The sequence below is a fragment of the Pagrus pagrus genome (genome assembly GCF_965226575.1).
Source record: "Pagrus pagrus genome assembly, chromosome: 14".
Lineage (NCBI taxonomy): Eukaryota > Metazoa > Chordata > Actinopteri > Spariformes > Sparidae > Pagrus > Pagrus pagrus.
In genome coordinates, this window is record NC_140198.1 from 20,302,711 (window position 1) to 20,319,089 (window position 16,379).

Genomic DNA, 16,379 nt, shown 5'->3' on the forward strand with positions numbered 1-16,379 from the left:
TGACCATGCTTGTACAAGCGATCAATACAAATCAATGCCAGCAATCACCGGAGCTACTGCAGCGACCACAGTAGCACGCACCTCCGTCTGAAACACAACCAGTTACACTTGTGTTTATTCATTTTTTTACTTTCCAACTATCAAATATACTCTATAAACAATTTTGACACTGAAGTAATATGGACTGCACACCGTAAACAAAAAAGCAGATTATTAAAGCCCTCAAATTGTTTCTGGCAGGTGATGCTCAGGCATAAACAAGTTGGAAAAACCGAACAGCCATCGACATCAAGTGTTTTCCTTAGCAGAGTGGCTTGTGCGTGTCTAAGTGTGTGCGTGTATAAGGTTGAGGGATATAGTAAAAAACTGTAATAATAGCCACATACTCTCTATTCCAGGAGGAAAGCTTTTAAAGTGTGTATCTTTCTCCAGGTGAAAAGAGGACAGCGACAAGAAAACGCAGACACATGAAAGGTGGGACAGATGCTATGTCACATCACAGACAGCAGCTTATTCAAGTGACAAACACACGGGGATACACAGGGGATTTTCAGGTTACTCTCCAACCTTAAAAAAAAAAGAAGCTGTTTTTGTGCACTTCTCAGGTGCCACAAACCTAACATGGGGGATATGTTGTAACATCTGCTGTGTGGCTGCTGCTGCTGCTTGTCTGTCTGTCAGTCTCCAACTCACCTTTCTTGTCCCCGAAGAAGAGGGTCTGCTGTGCTGGGTTTGACCACTGGAGGGAGGTGTTGTCATTATACTCCACACGGCAGGTCAGGTTCGCAGTCCCACCCTCTGTCACCGTCATATTCTGAACCAGAGGGTACTGACCGCTGGCGCCTGCGACATGACAGATAAGAAGAAACGTGTGAGAGAAGACGAGGATGCGTCAGGAGGAAGAGAGAAAGATGCCGAGGTAGATGGAGTGAGACAGATGGTACGTTTTTGATTGCTTGATTTGTGAGGTTGCCTGGTTAATTAAAATCGCTTAATACATTTAAATTCAGTACGAGGATGATCAAGATTCAAACTATAAAGCCCGACTATAAAGTAATGTGATGAAGATGTGCCTAAAATAAAGACTTTTTCAGTCACTGGAAGAGCTAATCAGCTCCTCAGCACTCTGCACTGCAGGACAAAGAAGGGGAATCTGGTTTATGTCGTTGAAAAAACACTTAACACCCTAATTAAAAAACAAATGTTCAGGCATGATGGCCAGTCACTACTGTGTGCTAAATTGGACCCTAACACAGAACACACAGGGGGCATTTAGCCTGCGGTACCAACCCTGAAACCTCGACTACACAGGGAAGACCAATTAAAAAACGCTCTCCATGGACCTGTGAGCATGTGTGGATGTGTGTGTGTGTGTGTGTGTGTGTGTGTGTGTGTAATTCAATGAGAGAAACAGGAAGATAAACAAGAGTTATATAATTCTTTGTGGCCGAGCAGAGCTGGCTTTCAGCACCATGGACAGGTCGCCTTTCGTCAGTAGCTGCCAGTTTTCAGAACTCCGGACAGCTCTCGCTGCTCTGTGTGTGTTTGTGTGCTTGGTGCATGTGTATGTGTGTGTGCTTTTGTGCATATATGGGTGCGAGGGAGGCTTTAAGCAAGTAAATAATAATAACCATAAATCTATCCCTGTCCCTATCCCCAGAGGACAGGTTTTAAAGACTGTGTGAATAAAGGCTTAAGTAAGAAAGATTATTCATCTTCAGCTAACTCTCCCGTCTTAGACCGCCATCCCCCCAGGAAAGGATCATAAAACTGAAAAAAAAGGAGAAAACATATATAAGGAAAGAAAGAAATAGGAAATATTTAGCTTTTAAATCCAATTTCTGTGCGATTCTGATACATTTCCCTTCAAATGCTTCAAATGTCACATTCAGCGTTTCGACATTCATCAGTTTTCCTTGAGTTAATGACTGCACGGGCAAGATAAACAAACCCTCGCGCAGCGCTCGTCTGCAGGGTTAGCAGGTGAGGCAGAGCCCATCACCGACGGGCCTGTGGTAGAGGACGTGCCGAGGAGGAGAGAGGATGAGGTGAGGGAGGGGAGGCGAGGCAGAGAGGGGTAAGTCAAGGAGCACGGGTCATTTCCAGTGTTGATTAAGGCCTCCCGAGGTTAATCATGCGTGTGAGAGATAGAGAGGGGAAGAGGAGGGAAACGGAGGAAAAATGGATCAGAGCTATGGGAGGCTAGGAATATGTTTTATTCATGAAAGTTTTGCATGAGGCATGATCTGCCAACGATTTACCGTTCTCCCGCGCCTGCCCCTCGCTCTCTTTATTACTTCCCCTCTTTAAATCACTTACTTTTCCCCATTTTTCTCACTCACGCAGTTGGGCGACATGCAGCCCGGTGTGATGCTTTTTATTTCCTTTGTGCTGGCCACAAAGGGAAGTTAACCGGCACGGCGAATGGTAGCACTGACGATTCTTGAGTGAGGTGCACAATATGACAATATGAGTGTATAATTGTAGTTCATTACGGCGGTGGATGCGTCAGTGAAGATGGGGGACACTCCGGGGATGTGTTCGCTTGTTGTATTGTTAACTCTGTACTCATGCCTCAAAATATAATCTGCATGCTTGTTCTTTAAATGATCCGCTTTTGACGAACGAGAATCTGTTATGGCAAACATGCAAAAGCGCCAAACATGCCCTCTTGGTAATACGGGTACTTTCTAAAAATGTGTGAAGCATGGTCTTTTCCACCTAGGGTCAGTTTATTAGACTCTGTTGCGGATTGTAAGTTTTTCTTACATTTATTTCCCAATCTCACATAGATTTAGCCTCTGGGGGCAACGGGCAATGTTTTGGACCATCCGGTGTAGCCGGTGAATATCCAGATAATGGATATTCGGGCCATTGGGTGTTGGTCATTGTCTGCAGTCTGATTAGCAACTTGATATGCGAGAATGGAAACAAGCCAACATTTAGGCTAATACTATAAACCAATATCTACATATGTATATACGTGGACAGATCTAAAAGGGGCAAATTTAAAGTAAAAGGGTAAGAAATTGTCATTGTCGTTTATTCAGTCATGAAAATGAATGAAAACCAGAAACACTTCAGACACCAAAATCTTGTCCATTGCCGACAGATTCTGCATTCATATAGAGATTATTTCTGCACAGTTAAAGATGCTAATACAGGAAGAATCAGAGAGAATCTATGATGTAACAGTAACGATTTTCAACACTCAGCTGTCACAGATGAGACCCTGCATCCATTTTTTTTTTTTAATATGTTCACTGATCAGGACAGAGGCAAAACATTAGAAATATCCAAGTCTCTCTTTGCCTTTCCCTACCTTTACTCCTCTCCTCCTCTCCAGTGGCACTACACAGAGTTACAATAGTCCGGGGATCCCTCTGTCTAAGCCCTGCGTCAGTGTCACACAGTCCAGTGGGACTGAAAGGGCCAAAGGGGCCACAATGATGGTTATATTAGAACAGTGCAGTGCTCCGTGCGCCTAATTGGCCGGTGGAGTAGGTTCTCCCATCCTCCCCTCTGGCCACCCAGACCTGATTTTAATGTATCTCCTGAGGGAAGGAGGCAGCTGTTCTCTCCTGATTTCCATGTCTAAATTTAGGTCCTTCTCTCACTTCAACTCCACCGCGCTCTCTCCTACTTTCAGTTTCTTGCTCTGTCTTTTCCAGTTCACATCCATTCCACTCAATTCCCTGCTCTCTGTTCCTCTGTCTCTCTCTCTTTCTGTCGCTTTCCCTCCTCTAGTTGATCCCTGAAGGGTGGCATTTCCACTTTCTTAGTCTCTCATTTTCATATTCTCTCTGACTCTCGGTCTTTCAAATTTATCTTGATCCTACCTTCTTTCTTGTGCTCAATTGTGCTCCATCTCTCTCGGAGAGTGGGGTCACTCTAATTGCCCTCCACTTTGACTGACATGCCGAGGCTAAGCCAGGTCAACAACGTCCTCATCTGCATGCCATTATGTGGTAATGGCATAATGAAATTAGCTTTGCATTCTTTAGCTTGAATTGGATTCTGTATATGTCAGCATATGGAGCAATGCAAGAATCATGTGGGATGGTGACTGTTTACAGCTGCCTCTAAACAAACAACAAATCATTAGTTCATCTGGAGAGGCTAACCTTGAGCTCGCCCCCACACAGCTGTCTCCCCAGATGAGCTGAATCTTAAGTTTAAATGGGACCACTCAACACTCCACCAGTGTATTCACTGGCTAATAATCAAGTCATGCTGCAGAGCTTCCCCACAATCATCTGGACTTCTGCCTCCCGCCACATAAAGAACTGCAGCCAGTTTTTCTCAAAAGATCAAACTATTACTTATCCCAAAAGCAGTCAGTAGAGATATTCACAGGACACGAAGCCGCATTCAGACACACATCACCTGTTGCCAAAGCAAACTACCGGACAAATAATACTGATAAGAGTATCCTGGATGCTTCCTGTCTGCTCTCCGACATGACCTTTCAAGCAAGAGCAGCTGAGTCTCCTAACCTTTCTTATTTAGGCATTCAAGGAGCAGAGAAAAAGAGAGAGATGCAGGCAGACAGACGGACAGCCTGGAGCTACTGACCTTTATACCAGGACTGGAGCTCAACTGAACTGTAGAGATATGATGTATGGCTGGGAATACAGGATTACAAAATGGATAGAGGCAGCCCCGCAGTTTTTGATTAGCTGAGACACCTTTTAAGCCGGTCGAAGGTAGCTTATAAATGCATGCTTGGGATTTCATCAATGTACATTTAAATTCACAGGATAAGTTCGGAGTCATGTCTTCACAGCGCTATCATTTCGGTTCGGTATGAAACCATCAAAGTGATTTCTGAGTCTCCATGATGTCGCCACGAGCAAGAAACAGAGTCAACTGCAGGTAATCACAAAATTGCAACAAAAGAACTGTGTCGTTGACCCAAAAAGGTGGTACAGTATGCAAACGGTGACAAATATGAGCCATGGGCAGTTTGGTTATAATCTTATTGCTTGCACCTGTTTCCCCTTCCAGACAAGTTTTACTAACCTCAAGGTTTGTTTTAACACAACAGAATTATCCTTCAGTTACTCAAGTTTGTTGAAATTTACGCTTGAAATTAACTGCACTGCCTTATAGAGCAATATCTTCTTTTTATGTATTTTTAAACTCAAGGTAAAAAAAACAACAAAAAAACATCATGAACAACTTGAAGACATTTCTCCCATGTGCTGGCTTGGCTTGACTGACATCATGGCAGAGATTTAAATCTCCACTATAACTGTGCTACCTGCTGAAGCTGTGTCTTTACCTGATGACACGCTTGTCCTAACTTGATGAAGATAAAAATGTTTGAAATGTTCTTGCTTGAAAAATGGAGACAGGGTGACACAACGGGTCTGGAAGAGGAAGAGGAAATTACCCTTTGTCTCAAAATGACGACCATCTGATGTCAGGGCAAAACTACTTGAAGGCATATCACGTTTATGTTACATGAGGTGAGGTTGTGGATGGTGGTGGAGTACAGGCAACGAGGCTGCTGAACAACTTATCGTGGTTCGAGTTTGTGTTTCAGCAATCAGCAATTCAGCAAAGTGAGAAACCACTGGATATTTCTAGGATAGGTTCCTAGATAAACAACAAAGAGGTTTAACTTAAATGTGGTTTCTCAGAAATGAACTTATTGCGTGAAATAGTGCATATGACATGATCTCATATCGATTGAACGCCCCTGTGTCAGATCGAATCGAAATCGAATCGTTGCAGACTTTGTGATATCGACAAATATTGTATCGCTGTCCAAAGAATTAATATAACATCATATCATGATGAAACTTGCTATTTGCATCCCCACTTGGCACGTTTATAGAAGAAAATCAATGTAGTATCATAAAAGTTGTGGGAAAAATGTGAACTTCAAACCACACCAACCACAAGGCACCATTTCACAGTGTTTTCTCACTCACTGGCACGGACACAAAATGCATCCCACTCAGAAAATCATAAATGAGATCCAAAAGAATACACAGGACATGACAGTTTTGCCGTGAGCAGCTAGCATCTATAAGGTTACACAGGTGGCTACACAGCTGGATACACAAGCCACTCAGACTGAGTGATTCTCAGGCAGCAGGGTGGCCTGGTGATTGGAGAGACCAGCACAAGGTCAAGAGTTTGATCATCCCAAGAGCTGGTGTGAATTCATCAGCCAGCCATTTATCCTGTCACAGGGTCCTTGAGCAAGAATACGTATCCCTCAAACCTCTTCACTGGTTTAGAGCATCAGCAAAATGCTCAAAGCACAAATGCACTGTAACTTCCAGGCAATTCTTTTTTTTATTATCTCTGGGAGAGAACCAATTTTAGTTGATATTATGGAACACAAAATGTTGTTAGCAACTTCCTGGAACATATCAGACAAGTGCCTCATCAGTGCCTGCCCTCACGCTCTGGGACTCTTCCTCCCACTGCGGCAGTTTTCACACAAACGCCTTCCTGTTTCTTCGGAACATGTCATATATTCGTCTTTTGCAAGTTAGAATAATTTGTACTGACAGAATGAAAAATGAAATTAAAAAGCGTTTAGAGCCGTATCGGTTGGACTGGGGACACAGCCACATTTACATTGCCAAGTTGAAATAATCTCAATTTGTCTTCCGTATAATTAATGAAGCATATCAGTTTGTAATACGTCTCCCACTGTCTCCGTCAACGTTTTTTTTCATTTTCGTCCCTAAAAATATTGATTGTCTACCTTTGTTACAATCTTTTTCTGTCATGTTTTTTTTTTATGTTGCAACAAATTGATAACTAACAATCGAGGCACACAAACGATCTATAAAGGTATGTGTAATATATTCCATTCATAGACACCAGCCTGGCTGAACTGGTAATAATGCATAATGAAAATTTGAAAGTTTAGTGACCTTTAATAAACTGAGCTGTATGAGTTGGAAATATTTGTATAAATCACATTATTATTATGCTAATAGCATCTCCTATTTTTCTACTTTGCTCTGTTTGTGTTTCTGAGTGAACTGTATGTTAATTTCCGTGTGTGTGTGTGTGTGTCCAATCTAAACTTTCCCTTTTGACAGTGATAAGACTCCTGCTGTGAGCAAATTGAATGCAACCCCTGCAGAGGGTGGAGCTACCTTTGTATTCAGCGCTGGCGTACAACCACCTCAGGATGGACATTTCTGATCTGGAGATATGAAATTAATTATCCGGCACCAGAGAGGCTGGCTATGGCGGTGCTGTTGTCATTTACATACAGTAATTAGACCAGGCAGCTGTTGGTGCCGCCATCACAAACTTGACATGTGACTCAACCCCTGGAGTCGGATCAGCAAAATATCACCTACTTCTGCACAGTGCTATTAGGTGTTGTTCAAGCATGGCAATAAGTGACAGAAAGAGGACAGTTTGGTGGGAGTTACGAGCAGTCAGAAGGAGAGGGACGCAGGTTTTGGTAGATTTTGAAATCAACAGACTTTTACATCCTTTAGCACCTTCTTGTGTGTACAAAGCACAACAAGGTCAGCAGCTTCCCTTTCTTTTATAATCCGTGAAAAACTGCTACTGCTGAACTTTAAGTAAAAGCAAATTCTGTATCTCATCATTTATAAAAGCCCACACACTCATCCACACACTCATTTCAAATTGCAGACCAGGCGCCAATATCATTTGCCCAGTGTTCCTGCCCTTGATTCAGCCACATCAATTTAAAGGGCAAAGATATAAACCTCTGCCCATTCTCTGTGTGTAAGCTGCCTGAGTTCAGGCTCCCTCGGTCCAGAATGGCCAGAGATCTCGGTATCCTTTCTGAGCCAAGGGCAGACATCGCATGGTTTTATGACTGAGGTAAACCTGGCCTTCATAAATACTTTGTACACTGTTTTCTTCCAGCTGGCAAAAGCTGGAAGAAAGAAGCAAAGGCGAGTTAGGTAAGGACAGAAGTGCATCCTTTGATAGATACGCGAAAGCGGCGAAAGAGGGGAGGGAGTAAACAACTGAGGTGACTGCAAAGACAAAACAACGATATCTTAAAGGTGCGCTATGTAGTTTTAGGGGAAGAAATTTCAATCAGAAGGAGATCTTCAATGAATGTTTTTTATGCCTCAACAAACGAAACAAAATATCTTTGTTTTCATGACTGAATAAACTGAATAAACAAACTCAACTTAAAGGTCAACACAATATCATACTGTTTCACGTTGTTTATATGTGGCGGACCCTGCCACCTTTCTAGCTTCTCTGATAACAGCTTGTTTAGTCAGTTATGGAAAAAGGAAATATTTCTGAGTTTGTATTATCACCTCATTAATATTGTAAATATTTAACTTTTGAATTTCTCCCCCAAAACTACACAGTGCCCCTTTAAATGCTTTCTTTCTAGCCAAAGAGGTTTCTTGATTGGTTGTTCAGCAGACACATAGGAAACAGGTGTTTAAATTATGCTGCCCTGATTTATGTTAGCAGATATAAAACATTTTCTCTGTGTGCTTGTGTTTTAGTCTGTACATAATCACTTCTGTGTATGCTGCATGTACGCAGCTGAGAGTGAGCAGTGCAATATACACTAAATGTTATTTTCAGTCCATTTTAAGATTCATCTGCGCTACAAGGACACAGAAGGCAAAGCTTTGGCTAAGTGCAATATATATAGTCTCAAACAATCCCACTCTCAATATAAGGCCAAGCAATGGCAAAGTAATATTAGCAGTCATTCACATGCCTGCTGGCTTGCTAGGCTGTGTAAATTAAATGTCATAAAAGCATAAGGTCAGGGAAGTCAGTGTTATTGTCCACTATTGAGATTCTCAAATTTTCTCAAACTGATGTGAAGGAGCAATGTGCTTGACTTCTTCTTCTTGTTATGACAGGATTGCAATTCATTTCCTATGCTTTCATACGGGGGCGAGAGCAGGATGATCGCAGACTGGGGTGGCATTCAGGAGGGAAATCAGACTAATCACTGCTGCCACCAAACTCCCCAATTCCCCAAATCAACATGCCACAGTGTGATTTTCTAATGTGTGGTGATGTGTTGACAGATACTGTTCATTTAAGAGTGATCAGGGGAAATGCTTCTCACCCCAGGGGAGATCTGCGAGATGCAGTGAGCAAAAAGTGCTGGTTTTAAAAGCAGCTCTTATCATTTGGCTCATGTGTCAGACTTAACTCTGCTGCAAAGCTCTATTTACTACAGCTTCCAGGCAGGGCCTACAGTGGCAGGGCTGACACTGAAGATCTCGGCTCAAAGCTAAAGCTGAGACTTGGCTAAGCCAGCATGAGTACATTTGAGTGCATAATTTGAGGAAAACTCTTTAAATATTACACGATGTCCACGAATAAGCATCCATAAATCCTCCTTAAAACTCCAGAACTTGCCTGACAATCATCACCACTGGTGCCAGAATGGGGGGGGGGGCCTGCAACAAAACTTTTTGTCCCCTTGCATTCAGGATTGCTCTGTTTTCTTCTGTGATCTTATTTTACCTGCTGTGGCAAAACATTCCCAGCCAACAGAGACATTGGAAGTCTTCCATATTCACACCGTCTGTGAACTCTTTCCTCCACCTGCAGGCTATTATAATGATAATACTAACAACCCAAACTTGGTTTGAACACTTTTTTGTCCCCCCCAATGTTTAACCTAAGTTAACACCATGTTGAGATGATTAATTAGGCATACTGTTAATAACACCAATTTGCAAAAGAGTAGATAAATATAAGCAAAAAACAGTGCTCAAGCTCAACTCACTGTCAATCCAAGACAAAATTATACTTCTAACCCTTATGTTGAAAGCTTGATATTAAGGTCCTTGTAGGAAGCATTAAGGCCCTTATAAGTCCTTATGAGATGTGTATTAACATTAGACTATATTAGTGTTAAAGGAGACATATTAATCTAATTTTCAGGGTCATGATTTTATTTTGGGTTACTACTAGAATAGGTTTCCATGTTTTAATTGTTAAAAAAACACATCGGATTTCTCATACTGTCTAGTGGAGCAGCTCTGTATTCCCCCTCTATCTGAAGCTCTCTTGTTTAGCTCCTGTCTCTTTAAGGCCACGCCTCCTGAACACCCAGTCTCCTCTGACTGGTCGGCACACACATGCCTGAGCCCGCACCGCAAACAGAGCAGCCGCGCAAAATCAATTCTTACGTGCCACTAGGCAAAAATTAGGCAAATGTGTGACATGGTGACATAGTGTGATGTCACAAAGTAACTTAAGTAAAAGGTGGGACTACTGACGAGGCGTTTCAGGAGCAGTGTTTTCTGTGGGAGAGAGGAGCTTCTGTTGGTGCGGACTTTGACCTTTTTAACTTTAACATGCACAAAACCAATATAAAGCGCTGGAGGAGAGGAAAAAAAACGAAAACTCATAAAAGGTCTCCTTTAATAATAGCATAGTAAACTAGTTTATTGTTGGATTAAGACATCCTGAGCACTATTACTTTTATTAATACTATTACATTTATTGTTTAACTTAGCTATTATATCATTGTTATACCTTTACTTATTGTTTTTGTTCCTTTATTAAGATGAATACATGTGTTATGCAATTATTATCAGTTAGCTGCTTTAAGCATCTGCAGGATCTTAAATGAGAAAAATGTTAAGCACTTCCCCTAATTTGAAGTATTACCTCTATTATACAACCTTCAGTTAGTATCATCTGTATCACACACTGTGCAACACAACACTCACTCTGAGTAACACTGACTGTAAACAACATGTGCAGATTTAAATTAAGAGCAGTTATAAAGGCGCAGGTCAAAGGTTCCTGGAAACTGTGTCTTGTGTGCGCACACTCACACAGGCTTTACAGGTGCTATATATCTGTGTTGTGTTTAATTAGGTCCTTTTTCAATCTCGTTTACACTCCTGACAGTGACGCCGTTATGTTGCCACATTTTCCTAAAATAACCCTGATTTAATCTTCCACCAGTCAAAAAAAAAAAAAAAAAGGAAACGTGGAGACAGGGAAATTCATCTCTCCGGTGCTGTATACAGTAATTGGCTGCACTGTATACACACATTTACAAATGAATATATGCGAAATGAACCCTCAACCAGTCACTCAGTCCTTCAGTCACATCTCTCTCTCTCTCTCTCTCTCTCTCTCTCACACGCTAGTGAACCGGTGCTTTGAGGTGTGCTGAGCCTTTATCTGCCCACTGATCAGCATGAATCTTATCTGGCTTGTTATGTTTTCCTACCAATAGCCTCATTATAACGGCCAGAGGAGCAGGAAGGAGACATGTGCTTGACTCTGATCTACACACCCTCTGTTCCCCCTATTAAGAGTGCAATGGATTTTCTATACTGTCACAGTAGGATAGAAGAGGATGATAGGCAGGTGGGGGTGGCCTTTAAAGAGAGGAGGGGGTCTACACTGAACAAGACGGCGATATTACGGTCAAACACATGTGGCTGGTCGTCGGCCCCGGACATAGGCGGTTTAAATGAATTACGCGTTCAGACGCAGCAGGAAAAAGAGGAAACTGTGAATAGTGAAGTGTAGAAGGGAAGGGGAAGTGATGCTGTTTATACCACTGCTATTGCTGGGAATGTTGAGAGGATGGAGAAAACTCTATCACTCTTCAACACATAAATGATCTCTTGATATACAGTATGGTTGGTTTACTGTTGTATGTTTATACAAAAGTAGTTTTATAACAGACGACCGACGCAGTTATGAAACAGAAGGACTGCTATACCCACAATGATTCAGAAACTCCCTAGTAAATGTCTGTGATTTAAAAAAAGAGTTTGAAGAAAGATTCACCACATGGAAAAGTGCTAGAGAGTGCTCATGATGACAAACAATGGAAGGAAGGGTGGTAGCCGTCCTCCCATGGGAACACTTTCGACTCCGCTGGATGAGTATGTGCAGAAAGAGTATAGATTTTCCGAAGACAGAAAAGTAATTGGAAAGAGCATTTACACAACGATTTTCATCTGTTGACAAGATGAGATTCTTTTTCCCGCCTTGATTCGCCACTTGATTGTGACCAAGGTGTTTACTGTACATGAGGTGTTTTTTTTAGGGTGATAATTCTTATTATTTGCAAATTATTAAGTCTGCATGCAATCATATTTTCATTTGGGCTCATATATTTTCATGTCGTTGTACCTTTATGGTCTAGTTTGTGCCCTCTGGACTTTCTGCATGCTGGTGACCCCCCCCCCCCCCTGCATACATGTGGTGCCCTTTTAATTTTTTTTGCCCCTGCCCCTCAAACATCCTGAGTCCACCACTGAAAATTTAATGAAAATCACTTTTCACTATCAGAGCACAGTGGGAAGAGTGACACATTGTGCAGGAAGTCCAGGGAACTTGGGATCCTAGCACCACTTTGCATCATCGTGTTTGCTTTTATTAAGTTAAGTGGCCCTCCAAAATTAAGTGTTTGGTCACCGCTGGCTTAAGGGAAATGCTTTACAACACATACTGAATTAATGACTTTATCACTTATACCAACAACTAAAAAGGCTGCATTTCACCAATTATCTGTTAATACAATTTGATTTGTACATATGCCAAGTAAGGTATGCCTCTCTGAGCTAATGCCTACGCTTTCTTTTGACTTATGATTACATCTCAGCTCAGGATGCGACCTGTGCTTCTGTAATCATTAGCCAGAGATGGTAATAGAACAGAATGAGATTACGGTGGTGGTTGACTAAATCTGTACTTTTTAGAGGCATATTTACTGAAGCACACAGCTGAATGAAATCAAGTTATCTCCTCTCAAATAAACACTCTTCTGCTTCTCCTCTCTGACTCCCTCTGATCTATAATCCGCTCTCACTGCCATCCTGCAGACACAGCGAATGATGGAGAAGATTTTGATCACTGTAATTTACTGCCACCTTTACAGAGTCAGGCAATGGTGTGAGGCAATATCACAGAATTAAATACTTGATTGTTAATCTGATGACCTCGGACTGTCCTCTTCAGTGTTTATACTGTAAGCTCGAGTAAGTTACTGGCAGATGTAAACACTGAGCATTGTAAATGCAGAAACACATTCTGATCTCAAGCGAACCATTTTGTCAGAGTCGTGTTTTCCACTGTTTTTGTAAATAGTACATGGTCTCATGCAGTGTGTTTACTTAAATTCAGTAAAAATCCCATTAACACAAAACAAGGCAGAAATGAAATTTGGAATTGCTGAATGACAAAAAACCTGCTCCTTCGCAATTTAAAAACTACCTTAGATGAAAAGATTAGGATTTGATTGTTTGGGAACGGAGTAACAAAAACAAGAGAATAAAAGCAAACAACCTGTAGCTTCAGTCCAATATTTTTTTAGAATAAAAAAATTCAGCTTCACTGTTATGGGTTTTGTCAGGCTGAGTTAGAGGCACAGCAGGGAAACGCAGCCACGACTCACCTCGAACTTTGCCTTTTGAAGCCATCACTGGAGTCCCCGAGTAGAGGAGAGGGGTTGAACGGACAGCGAGAGAGGCAGAAAAACAGAGAGGAAACAAAAGAACAAAGACAGAGCATTTGATTAGATAACTGCAGGAGGAACCGTGTGCCTATCTGTCGCGCATATATATGCAGAAACAGCATTGTCTTTGTCTCGAATGTCAATCACGAGTGCCGAAATCTTTCAACCCTGAAAGAGAATGTCCTGATTTAGCTCATCAGCAAATTGAGACCTTACAGTTTGGCACCTTTTAATTAGTTGCGTCACATCGTCTGGATCGGGCGTGGAAGCTCGCGCTTTTTAATGAGCTTGCAAGACCCGTAAGGATATGGGCATACTGTAGATATCATGCTGTTGATTAGTGAGAGTTGTGCTTCATTTGATTTCTAGTGGAGATTACAGGCTTTATAACAATTTTACAGTTGATTGTCTTCTTTAATGTGGACATTCAGGAAGCAATGATTTGTGTGTGTGTCAGTCGGGACAGACTGTATGCATGCACACACCGGTGCACCATATTAGGTTGTGACTGACAGCACTGTAATCAGAGAGGAGAAGCACAAACAGGACTGTCGTCTAGCAGAGAATACGCCATGATATGAGAGGGTTCACTGAACAGCTTGGTGAAAACCATATAGGCCTATATACTGTACAGCCACGTATAAAAGCAAAGGGGAACCTCAACACAGAGGGCCGAACCAACAACGAGAGCATCACCTCTGAGACACCCTGCCGGTAAAAACAGAGAAGAGAGCCAAATAAACAACATATATTGTCTATTAGTGCGCGTGTGTGTCTGTGTATTTGCGTGCCTCTCCCGAGGGAATGACTCTTATGCTTCACACACACTGCTTTGCCAAATTGATGGATCTATTGGAATGCCTCCAGTGAGCCTGAAAACCTGTACTGCTCGAAGAGACGGGCGCCTGAGAAAGAATGAGAGAGGAAGAACAAAGAGAACACAACCGCAGGTGCCAGAGTCTGCCAGTTATAGAAAAATATTGTGCTTTCTTTTCGATTTCAGATTAATAAATCACTCTCCCTGAGCACAAGAAATATAGGATTTCCCATTTTGCCTGGTCAACATACTGTGAATAGGTTTGAATTCAGTGAAAGCTCCAGATACAAGCTCGCTGCTGCAAAAAGTCCCAGCACCGTTTCGTCTCTCACACGCATGTTGTTTTGTTTATATTTGAGTGCCCTATCAAATCCTGATAGCCAATTTTCAGAGGCTGATGGAGATGATTATGTTTTGTTAGCACTATTTCACAGCTCACCAAGGTGCAAGATAGTTCCAGTGAGGAAGTGGAAAAGTGGAGGAGAGAAACGGATCATTTCCTGTCATTTTCTTGTAAATTTTCAAACTTCATTTGCACACATTTGCAATCTTTCAGCATCACAGTATCCTCAATGGCACCCAAAGGAACAAAAAAGCAAAGCACAATAATGCTCAACTATTCCTCTCTCTCTCTCCCTCTCTCTCTCTCTCTCACACACACACACACGCAGCCGATGAGAATTTCACACCTTGCTGCCGCCATGTCACCGGTCAAGAGGGAGAGGGACAGACAGAGAAACAGGCCAGTGAGAGTCACATCTCCACCAACACTGCTTTCTACATGAGACTGATGGCGTTGTGAAATATTCCCTCAGCAGAGTCTGACCTCGCTCTATTCCTGCCTTTCATCCTTGCTGTCAGGGTATGAGTTCCCTGTCACAACTCTGGCTCTGTGATCTCTCCCAGTCAATACCCATGAAAAAAGAAAGATCCTAGATCCTAAGAAAGGGAAATAAATATGATATTTATGTATATGTATGTATGTATATATGTGTATGTGTGTATATATATATATATATATACATATATATACACATACACACACACATATATATACATATATATATATATATATACACACACATATATATATATATACACACACATATATATATATATATATATATATATATATATATATATATATATATATGTGTGTGTGTATGTGTATATATATATGTATATATATATATATATATATATATATATATACATATATATATATACACACACACACACACACACACACACATTTTTTTCAACTATTCACTTGTAACAAAAGCTGAATAGAGAAAGAGTGGGGGAGAGGGAGAGAGACAGAGAGAGAGAGAGAGAGAGAGAGAGAGAGAGAGAGAGAGAGAGAGAGAGAGAACGGGAGAACACAAGCAGCAAAGAAAAGAGAAAAATGGTGGGAGTCTTATTCACTACACTCCCTGCTCTTGTATCTCCGAGTATTACAGTTACCAGGCAACCGACACAACAGTTCGGTAAGTCCTGGCGAGCTGAAATTGAATAAAACACTTTTCATTCCACTCTCTCATTCCCCCATTTTACCATGCCATGAGCAGAGTATTCCCAATCGATTACACAATGGCGACCTCTCACATGCTCTCAATACTCCTGATGGGACAGAATGCACTGAAGACATCCACGGCTGAGAGGGTTACTTAAAATATATTCTGATAGATTAGCTATTAAAAATGTGGAACCTAATCCAGGAATCACAATAATAAGATAGATATACCGACCATTTCAAATGTCTCTAAATATTCTTCAGTAGTAGCAATAACAGTAGTATCTAATGTTAACTTTAGCTTACTGGATTTCTTTGTTGCTAATGCTAGTGGGTGGCTGTTACCTGTAGCCCAAACTTAGATGACTAGTGTAGACAGTATGAGGCAGCATTTTCACAGGTGGAAGGCATTAAGTTACACTATAATGTAATGTTCCCCTTTTCTGATTGTACACAATGGCATAATGTCCACCTAGTGAAAGCATTTTTCCTCACTGGAGGCCTAAATAATAATGAATAGGCAGCTATTAGATCAGCAATGGCTTCACTAGAGACCATAGTGGTAATCTGTGGGTATGTGCATTGTATATTGTTCTTTCTTTTAA

At 41.5% G+C, this 16,379-nt stretch overlaps 1 protein-coding gene across 3 annotated transcripts in view; it reads right to left on the reverse strand.

Moving 5' to 3' along the window:
* Positions 1 to 16,379, reverse strand: part of LOC311270007 (cell adhesion molecule 2-like) — a 237,663-nt gene that overhangs the window by 61,058 nt on the left and 160,226 nt on the right. For 2 of the 3 annotated variants that reach the window (XM_084374616.1, XM_084374618.1), the window contains exons 2-3: positions 13,385 to 13,411; positions 694 to 843 (exon numbers count right to left, since the gene is read on the reverse strand). In XM_084374616.1, the coding sequence (XP_084230742.1) occupies positions 694 to 843; positions 13,385 to 13,411 (177 nt within the window). The remainder of the gene's footprint in view (positions 1 to 693; positions 844 to 13,384; positions 13,412 to 16,379) is intronic. The other variant, XM_084374617.1, reaches the window with a different exon arrangement.